At 44.9% G+C, this 18,436-nt stretch overlaps 1 protein-coding gene and 1 long non-coding RNA gene across 8 annotated transcripts in view; one reads left to right on the top strand and one right to left on the bottom strand.

Annotated features, from left to right (window-relative positions):
• CCDC33 (coiled-coil domain containing 33) overlaps positions 1-18,436 on the top strand; it is a 100,683-nt gene that overhangs the window by 42,249 nt on the left and 39,998 nt on the right. For all 7 annotated transcript variants that reach the window (XM_039337558.1, XM_039337557.1, XM_039337559.1 and 4 more), the window contains 5 exons: positions 714-847; positions 6,313-6,422; positions 11,394-11,495; positions 11,943-12,034; positions 13,495-13,615. In XM_039337558.1, coding sequence (XP_039193492.1) covers positions 714-847; positions 6,313-6,422; positions 11,394-11,495; positions 11,943-12,034; positions 13,495-13,615 — 559 coding nt within the window. The remainder of the gene's footprint in view (positions 1-713; positions 848-6,312; positions 6,423-11,393; positions 11,496-11,942; positions 12,035-13,494; positions 13,616-18,436) is intronic.
• Positions 14,014-18,436, bottom strand: part of LOC120305553 — a 33,474-nt gene continuing 29,051 nt past the window's right edge. Inside the window, exons 3-4 of the long non-coding RNA XR_005556069.1 lie at positions 18,163-18,297; positions 14,014-14,293 (exon numbers count right to left, since the gene is read on the bottom strand). This is a non-coding gene — a long non-coding RNA (uncharacterized LOC120305553). The remainder of the gene's footprint in view (positions 14,294-18,162; positions 18,298-18,436) is intronic.

Genomic DNA, 18,436 nt, shown 5'->3' with positions numbered 1-18,436 from the left:
ACAGTCAGCTAAAGTGGCCTGCAGTACTGCACTCTAACTGCTGCGCCACCTCGGCTATTTTATATATATATAATATATTTTATGTATTAACTCTTCCTCTATGGGAATTTCCTTGCTCTTCCATTTTTGCGCAAAAGCAAGCCTAGCTGCAGTCAGGATGTGTAGCAGCAGGTAGATTGTTCCCTTGTCGTATTTTTCTGTCGTTATTCCCAACGAAGAGAGTTCAGGTTTTAACTCTAAGTCCAGTGTTAATATATCCCTCAACCAGTTTCGTGTCCTGTTCCAATACTCACGAGTCTTTGGGCATTCCCACCACATATGGAAGTATGAACCTATTCCTGTTTTACATTTCCAGCATAGGGGTGAGATGTTTGAACCCATTTTGGCTAGCCTTACGGGTGGGAAATGCATCCTGGCTTTTTTCAGATTTCTGTGAGAGGCTGTCGCTTGTTTCAGTTAACTCAAGTCCTAAAGCAATTTCAACATTGTTCTCTCCAGTTTTATGTGGAAGTGAGGTTGTTTTGATGAGTAGCAGAGATGGCGTACATTCACCCAAGGTCTTCTGACTCCCTGCTGAAGCATCTCCACCCAACCCGCCCCACTGTTTCCCTCAAAAGCAAACGCTGACTTTATCTCCGTATGGAATGCTTTCTCTGCTGCTGTCTACCAAGCTCCCAAATTATGTCGCATCTTCCCCTCTTCTCCATTTATAGCAAAACCACTTCCGAAGAAGACAGCAAACAGCCAGCTCAGGCAGTGACCCATGTCCCCGCACAACCCACATACGCTCCAACCTGGGAGGAAAGAGTGACAGTGGAAATTGACTCCATCAAGGCAGGAGAAGAAGGTGGGACCACTTTGGAAGATCTGAGAATCTTGGTGGGGCTGAATGAAATTGAATGGAAGGGGAAAAGGGGTCAACTGGAAATAAGAAGGATAGATTCAGTTACAGTGGTGATGGGGGTTGGAAGTTCTTAAGGATCAGATTGGGGTTTTTTTGAGGGTCCCGGAGAACATCTATGTGGTCCTTAAGTATTGACGCCAACTTGAGGGTCCCGGAGAACATCAAGTATTGACGCCAACTTGATGGAATTTAATCAATGGAATGCAAGAGTTTAAAAAGTTTGTGTGCCAAACTGAACTGAATTTGGTGGCATAAACACATGAGGTGGTGTAGATTGTGTAAAGAGCAGATTGTGTAGAGCAGGGGTGTCAAACTCAATTTTCATTGAGGGCCGCATCAGCATTGCGGTTGCCCTCAGGGGGCCGGGTGGGTGTCGCCAGGGTGGGTGCGACCTACTGGGTGGGTGTGGATGGAGTGGGTGTGGCCTACTGGTTGGGTGTGGCCAGCTCTACATCGTTTGCGTCAAGGGTGCCTGTGGGGGCCTGGGCAGGAGTGGGACAGATCTGAGGGTCTCTGGCAGAAGGGGGTAGGACCAGGGCAAGGGCCAAAGCATGGTCCATTGGAGGAGCCTCACTGCTCCTCTCAGGCCATGTGGGGGGAGGGGGCTTATGGAGCTAAGACTGAATGCATTTCAGCATAGATGGCCACCACAAAATTGTACATTGGCTCCTGGCTGCCCTGGGCGAGGGCCAAGGCAGAGGGGGCCGTTCCCTCACTGTTTCCAGGATGGCTTCGTGGGCCGCATGAAACCACTTCGTGGGCCTCATCCGGCCCCCGGGCCTTGTGTTTGACATGTCTGATATAGAGAGTACTGCTTCTGAATCTTTCCTCTCTGCACCAAGCAAATGAGTCTATATTTAATAATAATTGTCTACCAAATAGTCCCGCTTATCTCCCAGCTAGGAAATGGAATCTGCTGTCCCTGGCTCTTCCCTCCTAGCTCCGTTGCCTACCTTAATGGGGAAATGATGATAGATAATTGGGGTGTTTTCCCAAGACGGTGGCCATTCGTCCTGGTGACTTGATCTTTATTCTTCCAAGCTGAGCGATGTTATGTGGGTAATCATAATAATACTAATGGCATTAGAGTTAGCAATTAGATTAATGCCAGACGCTGGCGAAATGAAGCCAGCGGCAGTCGGCCGTAGCACTCCAGGTAATTCCATTACAGCTCCTGATGCAGTGAAACAAAGCAGACTTTGATGGACTCCCCTACCTGTCTCAGCCCAGAAGGATCGGAAGAGACAGGGCCTGCAGAACTTCAAGGTTAGGTCCTTTTAGTCTCCAGTTGGAGAATGCTGTTTGTTTAGGCAAGGCAGGGGCATCTACAGGACAGGTCAAAAAAGTCAAGATGGGGTCCATGATTGTGTGGTCAGAGACCTGCTCCTTTAAGGGTGCAGCACTCCAAAAGGACACCCCCCACAAGCTCTCTCAGCTGGAGACTTCCCCAAGAAAAAGAAAAGCATCTTCAGCAAAAGATAGGTCAAATGCTTCTGTCCAGTCATGTCTGACTCTAGGGCACAGCGCTCATCTCTGTTTCTTAACTGAGGGAGCCAGCGTTATCCGAAGACATATTTGTGGTCATGTGGCCACAAATATGTCTTCGGACAATGCTGGCTCCCTCAGCAAGGCTATACACCAAAGGCACACGGAATGCTGTTATCTTCCCACCAAAATGGTACCTATTTATCTACTTGCACGCTTTCAAACTGCTAGGTTGGCAGGAGCTGGGGCAAGGAACAGGAGCTCACCCCGCCGTGTGGCGCTCGGGTCTCTTACTTGGGCTGTCAGCTTTCCAGCTGACAAGCTCAGCGTCTTTAACCGTTGAGCCATCGCATCTGCTCCCGATAGCAAAAGAAATAAATAAAAATCAGCCCTTAAGCTTAGGAAAAGAAGAGTCAAGGTACTTTAGTGGGGTTTCATCCTTTGCTCTCTGATCAAGATGTTGTGATGGATGGTGGCCATCCCGGCGACAACGCTGAAGTAGCAGCATTCTTGGAGTTCGTGATTGCAATCAGAAAGAAAATGAATAGATTGGAGGGATCTCAAAAGAAAGAGAGAGAGAAAGAAGAGGGAGAGACAAAGAAACGCACGTGTTGGGCAGCTGCCCGGCGGACTGTTGCTCCGTAGATATCTGTTCAGTCATAGTTGCACGATGCTTCTGCCCCCTACCTCCGGGGGGGGGGTCACACAGAAAGCAACTGGCAACTAATGATTGAGGAAATGAGGCTCTATTTTCCCTTGTCAAGGCTCACAGGACAGGCAGGTCTTCCTTCTTTGGCAAGGAGTTTAAGGGACAAAGAATAATGGTCATGGCAAGAACAAGGCTGGGGGGGGGGAGATAATGAGACAGCTTTGCAGACAGGCTGGAGAGCATCTCCAGACACAAAGCAGCAATGTCTTCTTGGCTCAGGACTTCCTAATAAGGTCAGACCTGAGCTTCAGCTGAGTTCTCATAAAATGCTGTGGAGGCTTAGGAGAACATAATAAGGCCAGTGATTTTGGTCAAGGGAGAAGAGGGCATCAGTAAGAGGGTGGTGCCTATGTAACCCTGGTTAGTCCTTCATCCATTCTACGTTCCATCTCTTCTTCCATCCCACATTCAACCAATGCCTTCTCCTTCCCCTTTTATTTAGCAACGATGCTTGCAATTTTTCCTACCTGGTCTTCAATACCTCAGAACCCAGCATTCTGATTATTCTCTCTCAAGGAAGAGGGGGGAGAGATAAAATAGAATTGCTGGTGTGGCATAACATTCGGGAGTCTTCCACAAATTTCTGCATGTTTCCTCTTTCTGCTCCTGAACCCCAGGGATTAGTTAGGTGGTTGGATGGAATTTTCATGATCTACACCAGGGGTCTTGAAACTTGGCCCTTTTAATGACTTGTGGACTTCAACTCCCAGAATTCCTGGCCGAGGAATTCTGGGAGTTGAAGTCCACAAGTCATAAAAGGGCCAAGTTTGAAGACCCCTGATCTACACAATGTACCTCAGGAAGAGAGTGCTAGGTTTCCATCTCAAGTTGGCTCAAGGGAATGGTCTGGTCATCCCAGATCAGCTAATCATAAAAAATAAGAGCCTTTAGAATTTCTCTTAGTAGGCCAAGAAGTGAGGAAGATATAAGCCAATGGTCCACCCAAATCTGCAGGTACTTATTTTTTGCTCCAGTTGAAATAACAGAAGAAGCCTGTTTCAACTAAGCAGACTCTGAAAACTCTCTATTTTGGGCCTGCTAAAAGGGTTATCTCCCCACACCAATTTTCATAAAAATTTGGTTCAACTTTCATTGTCTGGCTTTTGCTTTCATACTCTTAAATTATTAGGTTCCTTATTTTTATTGAAGGCTTAGCTGTTATGGTGTTCTACTTTTGATGGAGCAGTGAAACGAAAGATTTTTAAAAAGTTCGTTTTTTATTTTAATACAGCACTATTTCAATATGTTTCCTTCCCTTCCCTTCCCTTTGTCCTGGTCTCCCTTCTCCTCCTCTTCCCTCCATCTCTCACAACATTATAAAAAATAATAAATCTGGGATAGAAATAAATAAATAAATAAATAAATAAAGCATACACAAATGTGTTAGAAAGGAATTTTAAAAAGACTTGAGGTGGGAATAGAAGTAAAGGCTGATCTTTGCAGATAAAAATGTGAAAATTTACAAATCCTTTAAGGGGTTTTTTTTTAGTTCTTTTTACCACAGCCTAACATAGCTACTCTCTGTGGATATTCCCCACCCTCTGAAGATGTAAATTCCATACTAAAATGTATACACCATCAACTCTTCATGACACCTTCCTCTTTCCTTCAAGTAGTGCCTGATCACAGTTCAGCACCAAGGACAGCGCTTTCTTCTTGCGGGAGGGGGAGGATGGGGGGGGGGGTCCCCAGGATTGAAAGCATCTTCAAGCAACTTTCACATGTGAAACTAAGAATAATGAATTTTATCAAGTGGACAGGAGCTTATTTTCTTCGCACGTGCCTTTTGTTCCCCAGAGCTTTTAAAACTTTGCTTAGCAATGTTAGAAACTCATAAGCAGGATAATTGGTGAGGTTAGAAATTAGCACATGGATGGCTTGTCCCAGATGACAACAATATGGCAATTTTCCTACTGCAGTTATAGTGCAGTAGACCTGTAAAGTGATGGCTATTGAAATGTCTGTCTATCACAGTGGTTCTCAACCTGTGGGTCGGGACCCCATTTGGGGTTGAACGACCATTTCACGGGGGTCGCCAAACAACGCAATCCGCCATTTTTCCCCCTTTTCCTTAGCTGTGCTACTCCCTTTTATTCTATTGGCTTTTGAAAGCCAATAGAATAGACTCTCTTGAATAGAGTCTAATTCTATTGGCTTTCAAAAGCCAATAGGAATTATCCAGGCTGTCTCTGCCCTGCTGAGCCCGCCAAAAGTCCCATTCTGCAAATGGTGCTGCACCAGTTGAGTAGTCCATGACTTATGACCGGTTGAGTAGTCCTCGACTTATGACCGGTTGGGGGTCGCAGCATTAAAAAGGTTGAGAACCACTGGTCTATCATCTATTTCCATCCATTGTCTGTCTGTCTTTCTGTCTAACTACTGATTTCTAATCTTCATAGTCTCTCTCATCCTATCTATCTGTCTATCTGTCTATCTATGTATCATCTATCTATCTATCATCTGTCTGTCTATTTATCTATCTATCTATCTATCTATCTATCTATCTCAGCTATCTAGTTCTATCTATCTCTTTCTATTACCTCCATCCATAATGTATCTCTCCCATCTATCCATCCATCCTATCTATCTTTCTATCTATCTATCTATCTATCTATCTATCTATCTATCTATCTATCTATCTATCTGTCTGTCTAGGTTCTGAGCTCTCAGTAACTAACAAGCATTTGGGATGGTCCATGCAAGATAGATTAATGAAAACACCAATCAATTTTGCAACAGCTAGGAAAAGATAGATATTTGGTTCTCTTTTTTTATTTTAAAGCAGGTGCTCTGCTTCTAATTTTCACCAGAGGAGTGCCTTTCAGACCAGGGCTGTTAATCCTCCCGATTCCATTATGTTTTTTGGATCTCAATCAGCTGCCACCCTCCCCATTGAAACTGGGCGACTTCTCCCCAGAGCACGGGAAACAATATAAAAATGACCAAAGAATCTGCTTTTTTTCTTTTTCTTTTATGTGCCTAATAGCTCCCTGGGGGAGATATTTAGATTGGGAAAATGGCACAAAGGACTAAGAGATTAAATGTCACTGCTCTGATCAAAAGCAGAAGCCTGGCGCCCCGTTTGCTTTCAAGGAAAGAAAATAAAAATGGAAAGAGCTGACCATGATTCTCCCACCTTTAGCTAAGTTTGGCTCGCTGGCGTTTTTGTTATGTAATCTGACCGTCTTTGTTTACCCTTTTCTTCTCTTCCCAGATGTGTCTCTCACTGTGGCTGACAAGGACACCAAAGAAATTCTTGCGAAATACAACATCCCTGTAAAATACCTGCGTCCTTTTCATCATTATCACTGTGCTTTAGTGCTGGTGAGTCATGTAATCCAGGGGTCCCCAACCCTCGGGCTGTAGACTAGTACTGGTCCATGGCCTATTAAGAACCAGGCTGCACAGCTGGAGGTGAGTGGTGGGCGAGCGAACCTTACTGTGCCAAAATTATTCGGGACCACTGACGTAACCTACCTGTTTAAACTTTAAAGGATAATATTTGTGAGCTGACATGAACCCAGGGCACTGCAACTGTCATAAATGCATACAGACTGCCAAGCACCGGAATTTTAATCACAGGATCGGGGGAGGAGGGAGTGTGAGGATCCTGAGGGCTGATCCTAAGTCGCTTTTTTCGGTACTTGCGTAACTTTGATCTGTCTCTAAATGAACGGTTGGAAGTCGAGAACTTACCACCTCTGTCCATAAATGCAAACACATAATTAAAACTCTTCCCCCAAAGTCCTTGCGGATGGTGAGCTAGCACATCAAGAAGAAAGCTACAGAAGACTGCTTGGACCCCAGCGTGCAGTTCTACTTGTTTGTGCAGCACAATTATTTCTCCACTTCAAAGCTTTCCCACCAACCCAGGGAGGTGGGAACAGGGCGTGCTTCCAGATGGCTAATGTTCCTAGCAAAAGCAAACAAACCCCTTTGCAATCTAAACACCAAAGAGAAGCCATTACCAGAACAAAATAGCAGATGCAGAGCAGATGTTTAGATGGCTGCAAGAGAAAAAGAAAAACCCCCAACCATGAGAACTTGGATGGGATGATTTTAACCTGTCATTGAAAAGCTGAAAAAAAAACACAACAGCTTGGAGCTCTACGTTCTACCAAACCTAAGTTGCATCACCAAAAAGGTCTTGTTCTCTAACGCTAGAATAGAAGAATAGATTAATAACTTTATTGTCACTTTGAATGTACACTAATTGGCATACATCAAAATGAAATTTCATTGCCTGCAGCTCTCAAAAGGTCATCACCTCCAGTATACTAATAATGATAATGATAATAATAAAGTTGGAAGGGACCTTGGAGGTCTTCTAGTCCAACCCCCTGCTCAGGCAGGAAACCCTATACCATTTTGGACAAATGGCTGTCCAGTCTCTTCTTAAAAACTTCCAGTGATGGAACATTCACTGCTTCTGGAGGCAGGTTGTTCCACTGGTTAATTGTTCTCACTGTCAGGAAGTTTCTCCTTAGTTTTAGCTTGCTTCTCTCCTTGTTTAGTTTCCATCCGTTGCTTCTTGTCCGGTCTTCAAACGCTTTAGCTTGACTCCCTCTTCTTTGGGGCAGCCCCTGAGATATTGGAGCACTGCTATCATGTCCCCCCTCATCCTTCTCTTCGTTAAACTAGACATATCCAATTCCAGCAACTGTTCCTTATATGTTTGAGCCTCCAGTCCCCTAACCATCTTTGTTGCTCTTCTCTGCACTCTTTCTAGAGCAGCGGTTCTCAACGTTTGTGTGACGGCGACCCCCGTCACACAAACGTTATGCGCATGCGCAGCGTGGTGCACATGGGGGCGGGGCCCCGCGCAGCGGCGCCCCATGCGCGCTGCGCATGCGCACCGCCGCCCCCGGAGGCGCGGCGCCACCCCCATGCGCAGCGCCCATGCGCGGCGCCGCCCCCGGAGGGAAGAAAATGGCGGATCGCCGCCTTTGGCGACCCCCGAAAAATGGTCGATCGACCCCAAATGGGGTCGCGACCCATAGGTTGAGAACTGCTGTTCTAGAGTCTCAACATCTTTTTTACATCGTGGTGACCAACATAAATATATCAAAAATAAAATACAGAATTATGCATATACCCACATATATTATATGACACAGAGAAACAACACAGTATTTGCGGAGAATACGAGGTCTACGGGGGGGGGAGGGGGGAGATCTTGTTGTGGGTCAAGCTGTTGAAAATCCATGGATTTAAGGGGTCTGCTTCTCCTGTCCCCTCCTCGCCCTTTGCCCAATTTTTGCGAAAGAAGGCACATTCTTTGTTTACTTGGAGGGGAGTTTTGTTGCTCAGCCAAGCAAATGGGAGAGACAAAATTCTCTCCTTTCTAACCTTTGTGGCATCAAAGGCATTAAAAGGAACAACTTGACATTCAAAGGCAGCTAAAGCAGCAACCTGACATGTTTGCTTTTCCGCATGAGCAGTGAAAGGGAAGGGGTGGGGTGGGGGCGCTGCTGGGGGTGGAGAGTGTGTGAAAATGGGCAGAAGGTCTGAGAGGCCCAAAGTGGAAAAAGACAAAAATAGCAGTGAGAAAACAGGAATGGGAGAGAAGGAGTAGCGACTACTGAGACATCTGTTTGTCTGTCTGTCTGTCCATGCATCCATGCATCCATCCAGGATCAAGGACAGAAGCAACCTAAAACTAAGGAAGAATTTCCTGACTGCTAGAATGATTAACCAGTGGAATGATCTGCCTCCAGAAGTTGTGGATGCTCCATCACTGGAGGTTTTTAAGAAGAGACTGCACAACCATTTGTCTGAAATTGTATAGGGTCTCCTGCTTGAGCAGGGGGTTCGACTAGAACAGTGGTTCTCAACCTGTGGGTCGGGACCCCATTTGGGGTCAAACGACCATTTCACGGGGGTCACCAAACAACGCAGTCCGCCATTTTTTCCCCCTTTTCCTTAGCTGTGCTCCTCCCTTTTATTCTATTGGCTTTTGAAAGCCAATAGAAGAGACTCTCTTGAATAGAGTCTAATTCTATTGGCTTTCAAAAGCCCATAGGAATTGTCCAGGCTGTCTCTGCCCTGCTGAGCCCGCCAAAAGTCCCATTCTGCAAACGGTGCTGCACCAGTTGAGTAGTCCTCAACTTGCGACCAGTTGGGGGTCGCGGCATTAAAAAGATTGAGAACCACTGGACTAGAAGATCTCTGAGGTCCCTTCCAAATCTATTATTCTGTTTTTCTGTTATCCATCCATCTCCATCTATTATCTGTCAGTCAGTCTGTCGCCATCCGTCTGTCCATCCATCCGTTCATCCATCTCTCTCCATCCATAATCTTCCTTATCCATCCATGTCCATCTCTATCTTCTAACCATCTATCTCCATCTATCTTTCTCCATTCATAATCTGTCTATTTATCTCTCTCTCTCTCTCTCTCTCTCTCTCTCTCTCTCTCTCTCTCTCTCTCTCTCTTGTTTCTTTCTTGACTCTCTCTGTCCACATCTGTATATCTACTGTATCAATCAATCATTGTACCTATTTTATTATTTTTTTGTTCTATCGATATTGTATTATCTCTATTTGGCTACTCATTTTCCTAGCATTCTATTGGTCCATTATTTTATAGTTCTACAGTTCCATCTAACCTCCATTTATGCAAAATACATATCCTGTTTTCCTATCATCAAATGCCGCTCGCTCTTTCTACAGTAGCAAACTCAAGTGGTGTGTGAGAAATGAGACGAACAATTGAGAGTGTTCTGAGATTGAAGAAGTACAAAAAAAGAATGAAAAGAAAAAGAGAGAGAGAGAGAAAAAAAAAGGAAATTTAAAGGCGAGGGGAAGAACTCAGAGAATATCTCAATGAGGTCCAGTTTGGATTTCAGGAGTGCTTCAGGAGTAATTTCCCCAGATTTGGCTGGATGCTGGAGAAACCTTTTTGTTCCAAGCCGAAACTATAGAACAGATAAAGAACCCCCCCCCATCCCATCCCTTCAATCATCTGAGAATGGATACCTACGTATTTCCATTCATCCTGGAAAGCTAAAATGCCTTAAATGCAAACATTAGTGTTGTCCCTTGAAGCCATTGTGCTATGCAGAATGTAACTGCAAATTCTTCTTTCTGACATCTTAAAAAAAAATCCAACCTTTACACTTTACTTTGCCAGCCCACCTCCCCATTTTGCACAAAGACTGATTTTTTTTTTTTTTAAAGGAAAGTGCTTGTATTGATGACACGATAATGATTAGCTGTCTGGTGATGGCTCAGGAATCCATTTGTAGGCTCTGCTCATCTCAGCGTCGGCCTCCCAGTATTTCTATAGGGCTGAATTGCTTGTGATTCTAACCTTTTAAAGCTTTTAAAGATGAGTGCTTTACCGATAATTACAAACAGGGCAATTGAAAGGTTTCTGTCTTGTCCCTCCTTTGCAGATTCTAAGCCACAATCCAGTTCAGTGTAGAAATATGTAAAGAATTCACTCTTCCTGGACTTTTATATAGGAAACTAGTCGATCTGCATACTTCAAAATAATGAGTAATGCCTTCCATTCAATTTCAGCTTCTTTGTGCCATGGCACAGCTCTTGATAAGTTATGATAATAAAGTGGTTCAGAACTTTGAGAGGGAGAGAACAAAATGTGAAATAAAACAATAGAACTGGAGGGGGTTTATAAGCCATGGAAGTCTTCTGTTTAATCTAAGAAATCCAAGCTTGATCATCTAAAGACATCTGCCCGACCTTACCTTGGAAATCTCCACAGAGAGAGAAGTACAGTTCTTCTAAATCAGAGTTTCTCCACCTTGGCAACCTGAAGAAGTGTGGACTTCAACTCCCAGTTGTGGGTTGAGGTTTACACCTCTTTGGGCTGCCAAAATTGAGAAACACGACTTAGATATCCACAGACACCAAAAGATTACCACAGACCAAACATGAAACATTTTTTCGATTGCATAGGTATCTGGAACTAACCACAATGATGAGAGAACAACAAAAAGTGCCTTGTGACATCAGAACATAAGCTCTCCCCTTTTGTATTTTCAAATCTACTGGCCATTGATCTTCCCAACAGCCAAATTTTTGATGTTAGCTTAGTTGTTTTATTGTTTCTCCAGGAATGGAAGCATTACTGTACTTACTTTTATGCCAATCAGAGCAATTTATGGCATTGAACTAATCTCCAGGGTAGCATGAACTATAATGAACAGCTCCTGATTTACTTATCAATTACAGTTCCTTAGAGCCATCTCAAGAACAATCTGTAAGCCTCCTATGGCTTGGTTTATTGTCTTGTTTGCACCTTCTGATCTGTTTTCATTCTGGTTTCGAACAGCCACGGAAGAAGGACCAAACAGGAACCAAGTTATATGCATCCATCATTCGTAAACGCAGCCTCATCCCACGCTATGCTGGAGTGAACTACACAGGGCTGGAGGTGAGGGAAAGGGAAATAACAAGGACAGGTTATTAAATCTGAGCCATTGGGGTGATGGGTCACAGAGAGCTTCATGAATAAATCAGATGGGGCTAGACATGGGATTTTTATTTTATTTTTTTCAGATGAGAAATATGACCGTTGCTTCTCTTGGTGTCGAAATGTGTGTGATATGAAGCATCCTTAACTGGTCAAGAAATGGTTGTTTATTTTACAAACAACCATTTCTTGACCACTTAAAGATGCCTCAGATCACAGCCATTTAGAACTTGGTGGTCTTCAAAAGAAACTGAATTTCAAAGACGTTCTAAAGAAGGATGTCCATGGATGATTTAAAAAAAAATCCAGTAATTCAAGTAATTGACACAATTCTACAGGGAATATTCCTTCCCAGAGTGCTTCAGGAATCTGTTAGTGATCTTTTCACTGTTTTCCTTCCAATTTTAGGTTTTCCTCAAGGGGTTCAATGAGTCTCTTGCCCAGCCTGGTGGCAAAGTCAAAGCCGTTGCTAGAATAGTGAACAACGTTGGAGCTTACGTGTGAGTAATAGATCCTGAATAAGGATCTGTGCATGTATGCGCATGTGTGAGGTGGCAAACCTCATGGGGATTGTGTGCAAACTTCCTGAAAATCCAGAAATGTGACAGCGAGGTTTTCTAAGAAAGCTGTCCTGTCATACAGCATCACAGTCTGGTTTGGAGGCATCCCTGCTTCAGACAGGAAGGCGGTGCAGAGAGTTGTGAGAATGGCTGAAAAGATCATTGGCAGTTCCCCCCCTCCCATCCAGGACATAGCACAGAAGCGCTGCTTGAGCAGGGTCCGTAAGATCATCTGGGACACTACACATCCTCTTCACGACCTGTTTTCCTTGTTACCTTCTGGGAGGGGGAGGGCTTCGTGGTAGCAGAACATCCAGATTCAGCCAGAGTTTCATTTCATACAGCATTAACCTTGCGAACTCTGAAGCTTCCTCCTTCCGTTATATATTCAAGATGGACAATATTTAATATTTATTTGCTACATATATGCAGGGATGTGGGTCTATACATATGTTGTTCATAGTATGTTTAGGTGTGTGTCATGTATGTGTTTCACTTGAGAGTGGGCAACTAAATTTCATTTTTGATGTGTACCGTTGTGCCCACAGTATAGAAATGACAATAAAGGTTATCTTATCTTATCTTATCTTATCTTATCTTATCTTATCTTATCTTATCTGGCTACTGTAGTGAATGGGGACAATTGCAATGTCAAGGTTGAATGGCTAAGATGCTTGCTAATCTCTGTCGCTACTCAACTTGCCATGGAAATGGGGGAGGGAAAGCCTGGGAAAGAAACGGGAGTTTCAAGAAGCCGTCCCTGGTCCATGAGACCCAAGGCCGTCAAAAGCAGGTGTCTGACGAAGAAGTGGACCGTTCCCATAACAAACAGAAAAGATGTGATTGGGCAACATGAACACTTGGTGGGTGGGGGTTATGAAAAGCCATTGTTAACTAAACAGAATTTCGTGTGGGAAAACTAGAGTTGATTTTGCTTCTTTGGTGCCGGGATGTGTATTCAGTAAAAATGATCTCTTATGGCACTTCAAGACTGTAGAGTTTCTTTAATATTGAATACACCAGCCGGATGGTTGACAGGCAGTTCACTTTAAGCTGGTCTGGTTTTCTAAGCCATGTGATATAACCATCTCCTTCTAATTCTTCTGCCCAGACATTGATCCAGAAAGGTCAAAAATTGTGTAAGGCCATGAATGTATCTTGCACCAGGACTTGTCTGGAATTTTTTTTTTTTTAGCTTGGTGGAATTTACTTCTGAGCAGCCTACATTGCGTGGCATACTTACTTGACGTAAACCTGTGGAGTAGTACAGGACTTCCTTTTAAGAAGAGGTTCTGCAGATCTGGGATTAGACTGTGATTAGAATCTTCTCGCCAACCATCAAATGACATCAAGCTGTTGATCACGCTTGACTCTTCTGTCCTTTTTCATTCTTTCTAAAGAAGAGAGATGCAGGATCGGTTGCCTGATGCTCCGGCCGTTCCCTTGACGGTGGTAAATTTCCCAGATCCTGTAATGGAAGATTTTGATGTCCCTCGAGTCAACAACCATGGATATCCACAGGTAGGAGGGAAGAGGGAGAGAAAAGACATGATAGCCACCAGGCGTCTGTGGACCACAGGTTGAGAACCACTGACATACAGTATGAAGGGTGAAGTGTATTGGACCAGTAGTGAAATAATGTCACCCAGAGACGTTCTTGGCTCTTGTTGGAACTTAAATGGATTGCAAAAGCTGTGATGGGAGATATATTTTTAAAAATTGTCCACAGGAAGCTGTAGACAATGAGCCGAACATAAGGATAGCAAGACAGTAGGTCCCAGGTTCATGAATATTAGCTCCCTGGGGAAAGAGAAGGGAATGGAAGCCCCTGTTCCATCCGGATTCGACTGGCAATCCTCCAGTGAGGCACGTTGCCAGCTGGAATTGGCGAAAAAGAAAGAAAAAGAAGATACAGGATGTCGATTGGGTGTTATAAATGATTTAGTGGAGCCATCTGGGCTGTGAAAATGTATTCCCTTCCCTCCTCTTTTTTTATCAGTTTTGTTAAAGACCTGAAATGAAAGTTTGGTTTTGCGACAGAGACCCTGGACTACTTATCGGTAAGGAGAAAAAACCTTCAGCCCAGCCCTCCCTTTCCGATTTCATTTAGATTTTTTTTTTCCTATTTCAGTCCATTTTCTCCAAGCAGGATGTTCTCGGGTGAGGAGGAAGTTTGCAGGTGAATACTGTGTAGCTCTTCTGTGAAGAAAAAACAAAAACAAAATTGAATCTGCGAAGAAGGAGCCAAATTGAATCTGCTAAGAAAGAGCAGAATTGAATCACAAGGCTGACACCCCACCCCCAGACCTTGAATTTCATTCAAATACAGCTTTGGGCAAGTCCTGTGGAGATGCCCTTAGCAGGACACTGATGGGGTGATGCTTTTGTCCCTTTTAACAGACTAACAGAGTTGGAAGGGGCCTTGGAGGTCTTCTAGTGCAACCCCCTGCGCAAGCAGGAGACCCTAGACCAGGGGTAGGCAACCTTGGCTCTTTTATGACTCGTGGACTTCAACTCCCACAATTCCTGAGCCAGCATGGGGGAAACTTTGGTCCCTTCATGACTCATGGACTTCAACTCCCAGAATTGTCTAGTATATGTGCTGATGAAGTCCTGAGTCACCATTTCTCACCAAGATTCCATTGGGCATACAGGGGTAGGCCACCTTGGCTCTTTTATGACTCGTGGATTTCAACTCCCAGAATTCCTGAGCCAGCCTGGCTCAGCTTGGAAACCTCTCCCTTTGTCCTCAGCATGGCTGGCTCAGGAATTCTGGGAGTTGAAGTCCACGAGTCATAAAAGGGCCAAGTTTGAAGACCCCTGCCCTACTGCGCCTTTTGCAGCAAAAATTAATATAAGACCCAGTCTTATTTTCGGGCAATCACAGGGTATAAGCCAGAGGTAGGCCACCTTGGCTCTTTTATGACTCGTGGACTTCAACTCCCAGAATTCCCGAGCCAGCATGGCTCAGCTTGGAAACCTCTCCCTTTCCCCTCAGCATGGCTGGCTCAGGAATTCTGGGAGTTGAAGTCCACAAGTCATAAAAGAGCCATGGTTGCCTATCCCTGTCCTAAGTCCTCCTGTTCTAAGCGGTGAGCCTCCTAGACTAGGGGTAGGCAGCCTTGCTCTTTTATGACTCGTGGACTTCAATTCCCAGAATTCCTGAGCCAGCATGGGGGAACTATGGCCCCCCTCATAACTTGTGGACTTCAACTTCCAGAATTCCTGAGCCAGCATGGCTCAGCTTGGAAACCTCTCCCTTTGTCCTCAGCATGGCTGGCTCAGGAATTCTGGGAGTTGAAGTCCATGAGTCATAAAAGAGCCAAGGTTGCCTACCTCTGCCCTAGGCCCTTTCAGACAAATGGCTGTCCAATCTCTTCTTTAAAACGTCCAGTGTTAGAGCACCTACAACTTCTGGAAGCAAGATGTCCCTCTGATATTAACTGTTCTTACTGTCAGAAAATGTCTGCTTAGTTCTAGGTTGTTTCTCTCTTGGATTAGTTTCCATTCATTGCTTCTTGTCCAGCCTGCAGGTGCTTTGAAGAATAAGCTGATCCCCCCCTTCTGTGTGACAGCCCCTCAAATATTGGGACACCGTTATCATGACACACATACACACACAAACACACACACACACACACACACACACACACACACACGCACAGAGGCTTCTTTTCACTAGACTAGACATACCCAATTCCTGGAAGCGTTCTTCATATGGTTTATTCATATGTATTTTCTAATTGTGAGGGGGGCCCTGATCTCTTCATTAGAGTTGGAATCACCCCAAATGGGGAGTGGAAATGCCCCTGAAAAGCCACAATTTCTAAAAGCTCCCAATATCAGCCTTCAAAGCAGCAAGAAGCCTTTGGTGTAGAGGAGGCAGAGACACGCGTGTGGGGTTAAGCCCACCCCACCCAAGTGGTTTGCTTTACATACCGTAAATTACACTTTCTGGGCATCAGGACTGCACTTAGCAATTGAATTACAAATTAATCCTCAGGGGGAATTGAACTATCACGTCCACCGCTCTCTCTCCCTTTCTCTCCAACCCCCAACCCCAACCCACACACAATCTTTCTGCCTCCCCCTGTCCTGCTTGCTCAGTTGTTTAACCCTTGGGCGCCTGTGCTGAGCTGTATCCGTTTCTGTACAGCGATTCCTTTCATTACTCCCCTGATCAGTCACCCGACTGTCACATTTCTCTGAGCAAAATCTACACCGGAACCCATTCAAATCCCAGTTTGAGGCGTCCATCCGTGACAGAGTGAAATGCCACCAGCTTGTCTGTCCTCAGGCAAGCAAAGGGTTGCAGAAGAAAAGCAGAAGGAAGCCTGTACCCACCCACACAACCTTGTACAGTTGCTGGAAAATTCTGGAGGTTGAATTCCACCCATCTTCAAGTTGCCAAGGTTGAGAAACATTGCAATACAGTCTCCTTTGGAGAAATGTCTCTGAAATGATGACTCAGTGGGTTCATGAGTTGTCTAGTAGATGTGCTGATGAAGTCCTGAGTCACCATTTCTCACCAAGATTCCATTGGGTAGAGCATACAGGGGTAGGCCACCTTGGCTCTTTTATGACTCGTGGACTTCAACTCCCAGAATTCCTGAGCCAGCATGGCTCAGCTTGGAAACCTCTCCCTTTGTCCTCAGCATGGCTGGCTCAGGAATTCTGGGAGTTGAAGTCCACGAGTCATAAAAAGGCCAAGTTTGAAGACCCCTGCCCTAATGCGTCTTTTGCAGCAAAAATTAATATAAGACCAGGTCTTATTTTCAGGCAAACACAGGGTATAAGCCAGAGGTAGGCCACCTTGGCTCTTTTATGACTCGTGGACTTCAACTCCCAGAATCCCTGAGCCAGCATGGCTCCGCTTGGAAACCTCTCCCTTTCTCCTCAGCATGGCTGGCTCAGGAATTCTGGGAGTTGAAGTCCACGAGTCATAAAAGGGCCAAGTTTGAAGACCCCTGCCCTACTGCGTCTTTTGCAGCAAAAATTAATATAAGACCCGGTCTTATTTTCGGGCAAACACAGGGTATAAGCCAGAGGTAGGCCACCTTGGCTCTTTTATGACTGGTGGACTTCAACTCCCAGAATCCCTGAGCTAGCATGGCTCAGCTTGGAAACTCTCCCTTTCTCCTCAGCATGGCTGGCTCAGGAATTCTGGGAGTTGAAGTCCACGAGTCATAAAAGAGCCAAGGTGGCCTACCCCTGGCATAGAATAACAGAGTTGGAAGGGATCTTGGAGGTCTTCTAGTCCAACTCTCTGCTCATGGCAGGAGGCCCTATTCCATTCTGGAAAAATGACTGTCCAGTCTTTTCTTGAAAACCTCCAGTGATGGAGCACACACAACTTCTGGAGACTGATTGATTGTCCTCACTGACGGGAAATTCCTCCTTAGTTCTAGGTTGGAACTCTCTTGAACGTTCTAGATTGCGTCAGGAAAAACAGTGAAGATCCACTGAGCTGAACATGGGAATATTTGTTTGCTCTTACTAACGGCTCTCCTCTGCTGAATTTTTCATTTGCGGGTAGTCCTCAACCTTTGACCACAACTGAGCCCCAAATTTCTGTTGTTAACACTTGTTAAGTGACTTTTGCCCCATTTTATGACCTTTCCTTGCCACAGTTGTTACGGGAATCACTGCAGATGTTCAGTTAGTAAGCCGGTTGCTAAGTGACTCTGGCTTCCCCCCCATTGGCTTTGCTAGAAGGCCACAAAGGGGGATCGCGTGATCCTGGTAGACACTGCAACCATCATAAATGTGAGTCAGTTGCCAAGCATGTGAATTTTGATCACGTGACCCTGGGGGTGGCGCAAAAGTTGTAGCTGTGAAAAGCGGTCATAAGTCGCTTTTTTCAGTGCCATTGTAACTCTGAACGGTCACTAAATGAACTGTGGTAAGTCAAAGACTACCTCTATGTATATCCCCTAAACTCCAGATCTTTCATTTGTCGGCGTCTCCCTTTCACCAACTACGATGATGGTGCACGGTTAGAATATTGCCCAGTGGCCCCCTAGGCCTCCATAATCTTTTCTATCATCAGAACAATAGCAGAAACTCACCCCAGTAGGAGCGAAGTTCTAGATTAGTCGGTCCCGGTGGCCCTTACTTGAGTTTTGCAGCATTGACCTCAACAGTTCAACGGTATTAAAGTGGTCAGAAGACATTGGAGCGAGATGTCTCCGTTCCAGGCTGCCCTGGGAATTGTGGGGGTAGAGAAAGAGAGCGAGTGAAAGAGGGTAACCTTTGGGGTGAGCGTGTGACTTAATCATTAAGGGCCATGATTGCATGGATTTTATGTCCCAGCCTTTTGTAAATCACTGGAAGTCCTCATGG

This window comes from Crotalus tigris, unplaced genomic scaffold, assembly GCF_016545835.1.
Source record: "Crotalus tigris isolate CLP2741 ecotype Arizona unplaced genomic scaffold, ASM1654583v1 scf7180000017683.1919423, whole genome shotgun sequence".
Lineage (NCBI taxonomy): Eukaryota > Metazoa > Chordata > Lepidosauria > Squamata > Viperidae > Crotalus > Crotalus tigris.
The sequence above is the reverse complement of the archived record's forward strand: the minus strand, read 5'-3'. Positions and strand labels throughout refer to the sequence as shown.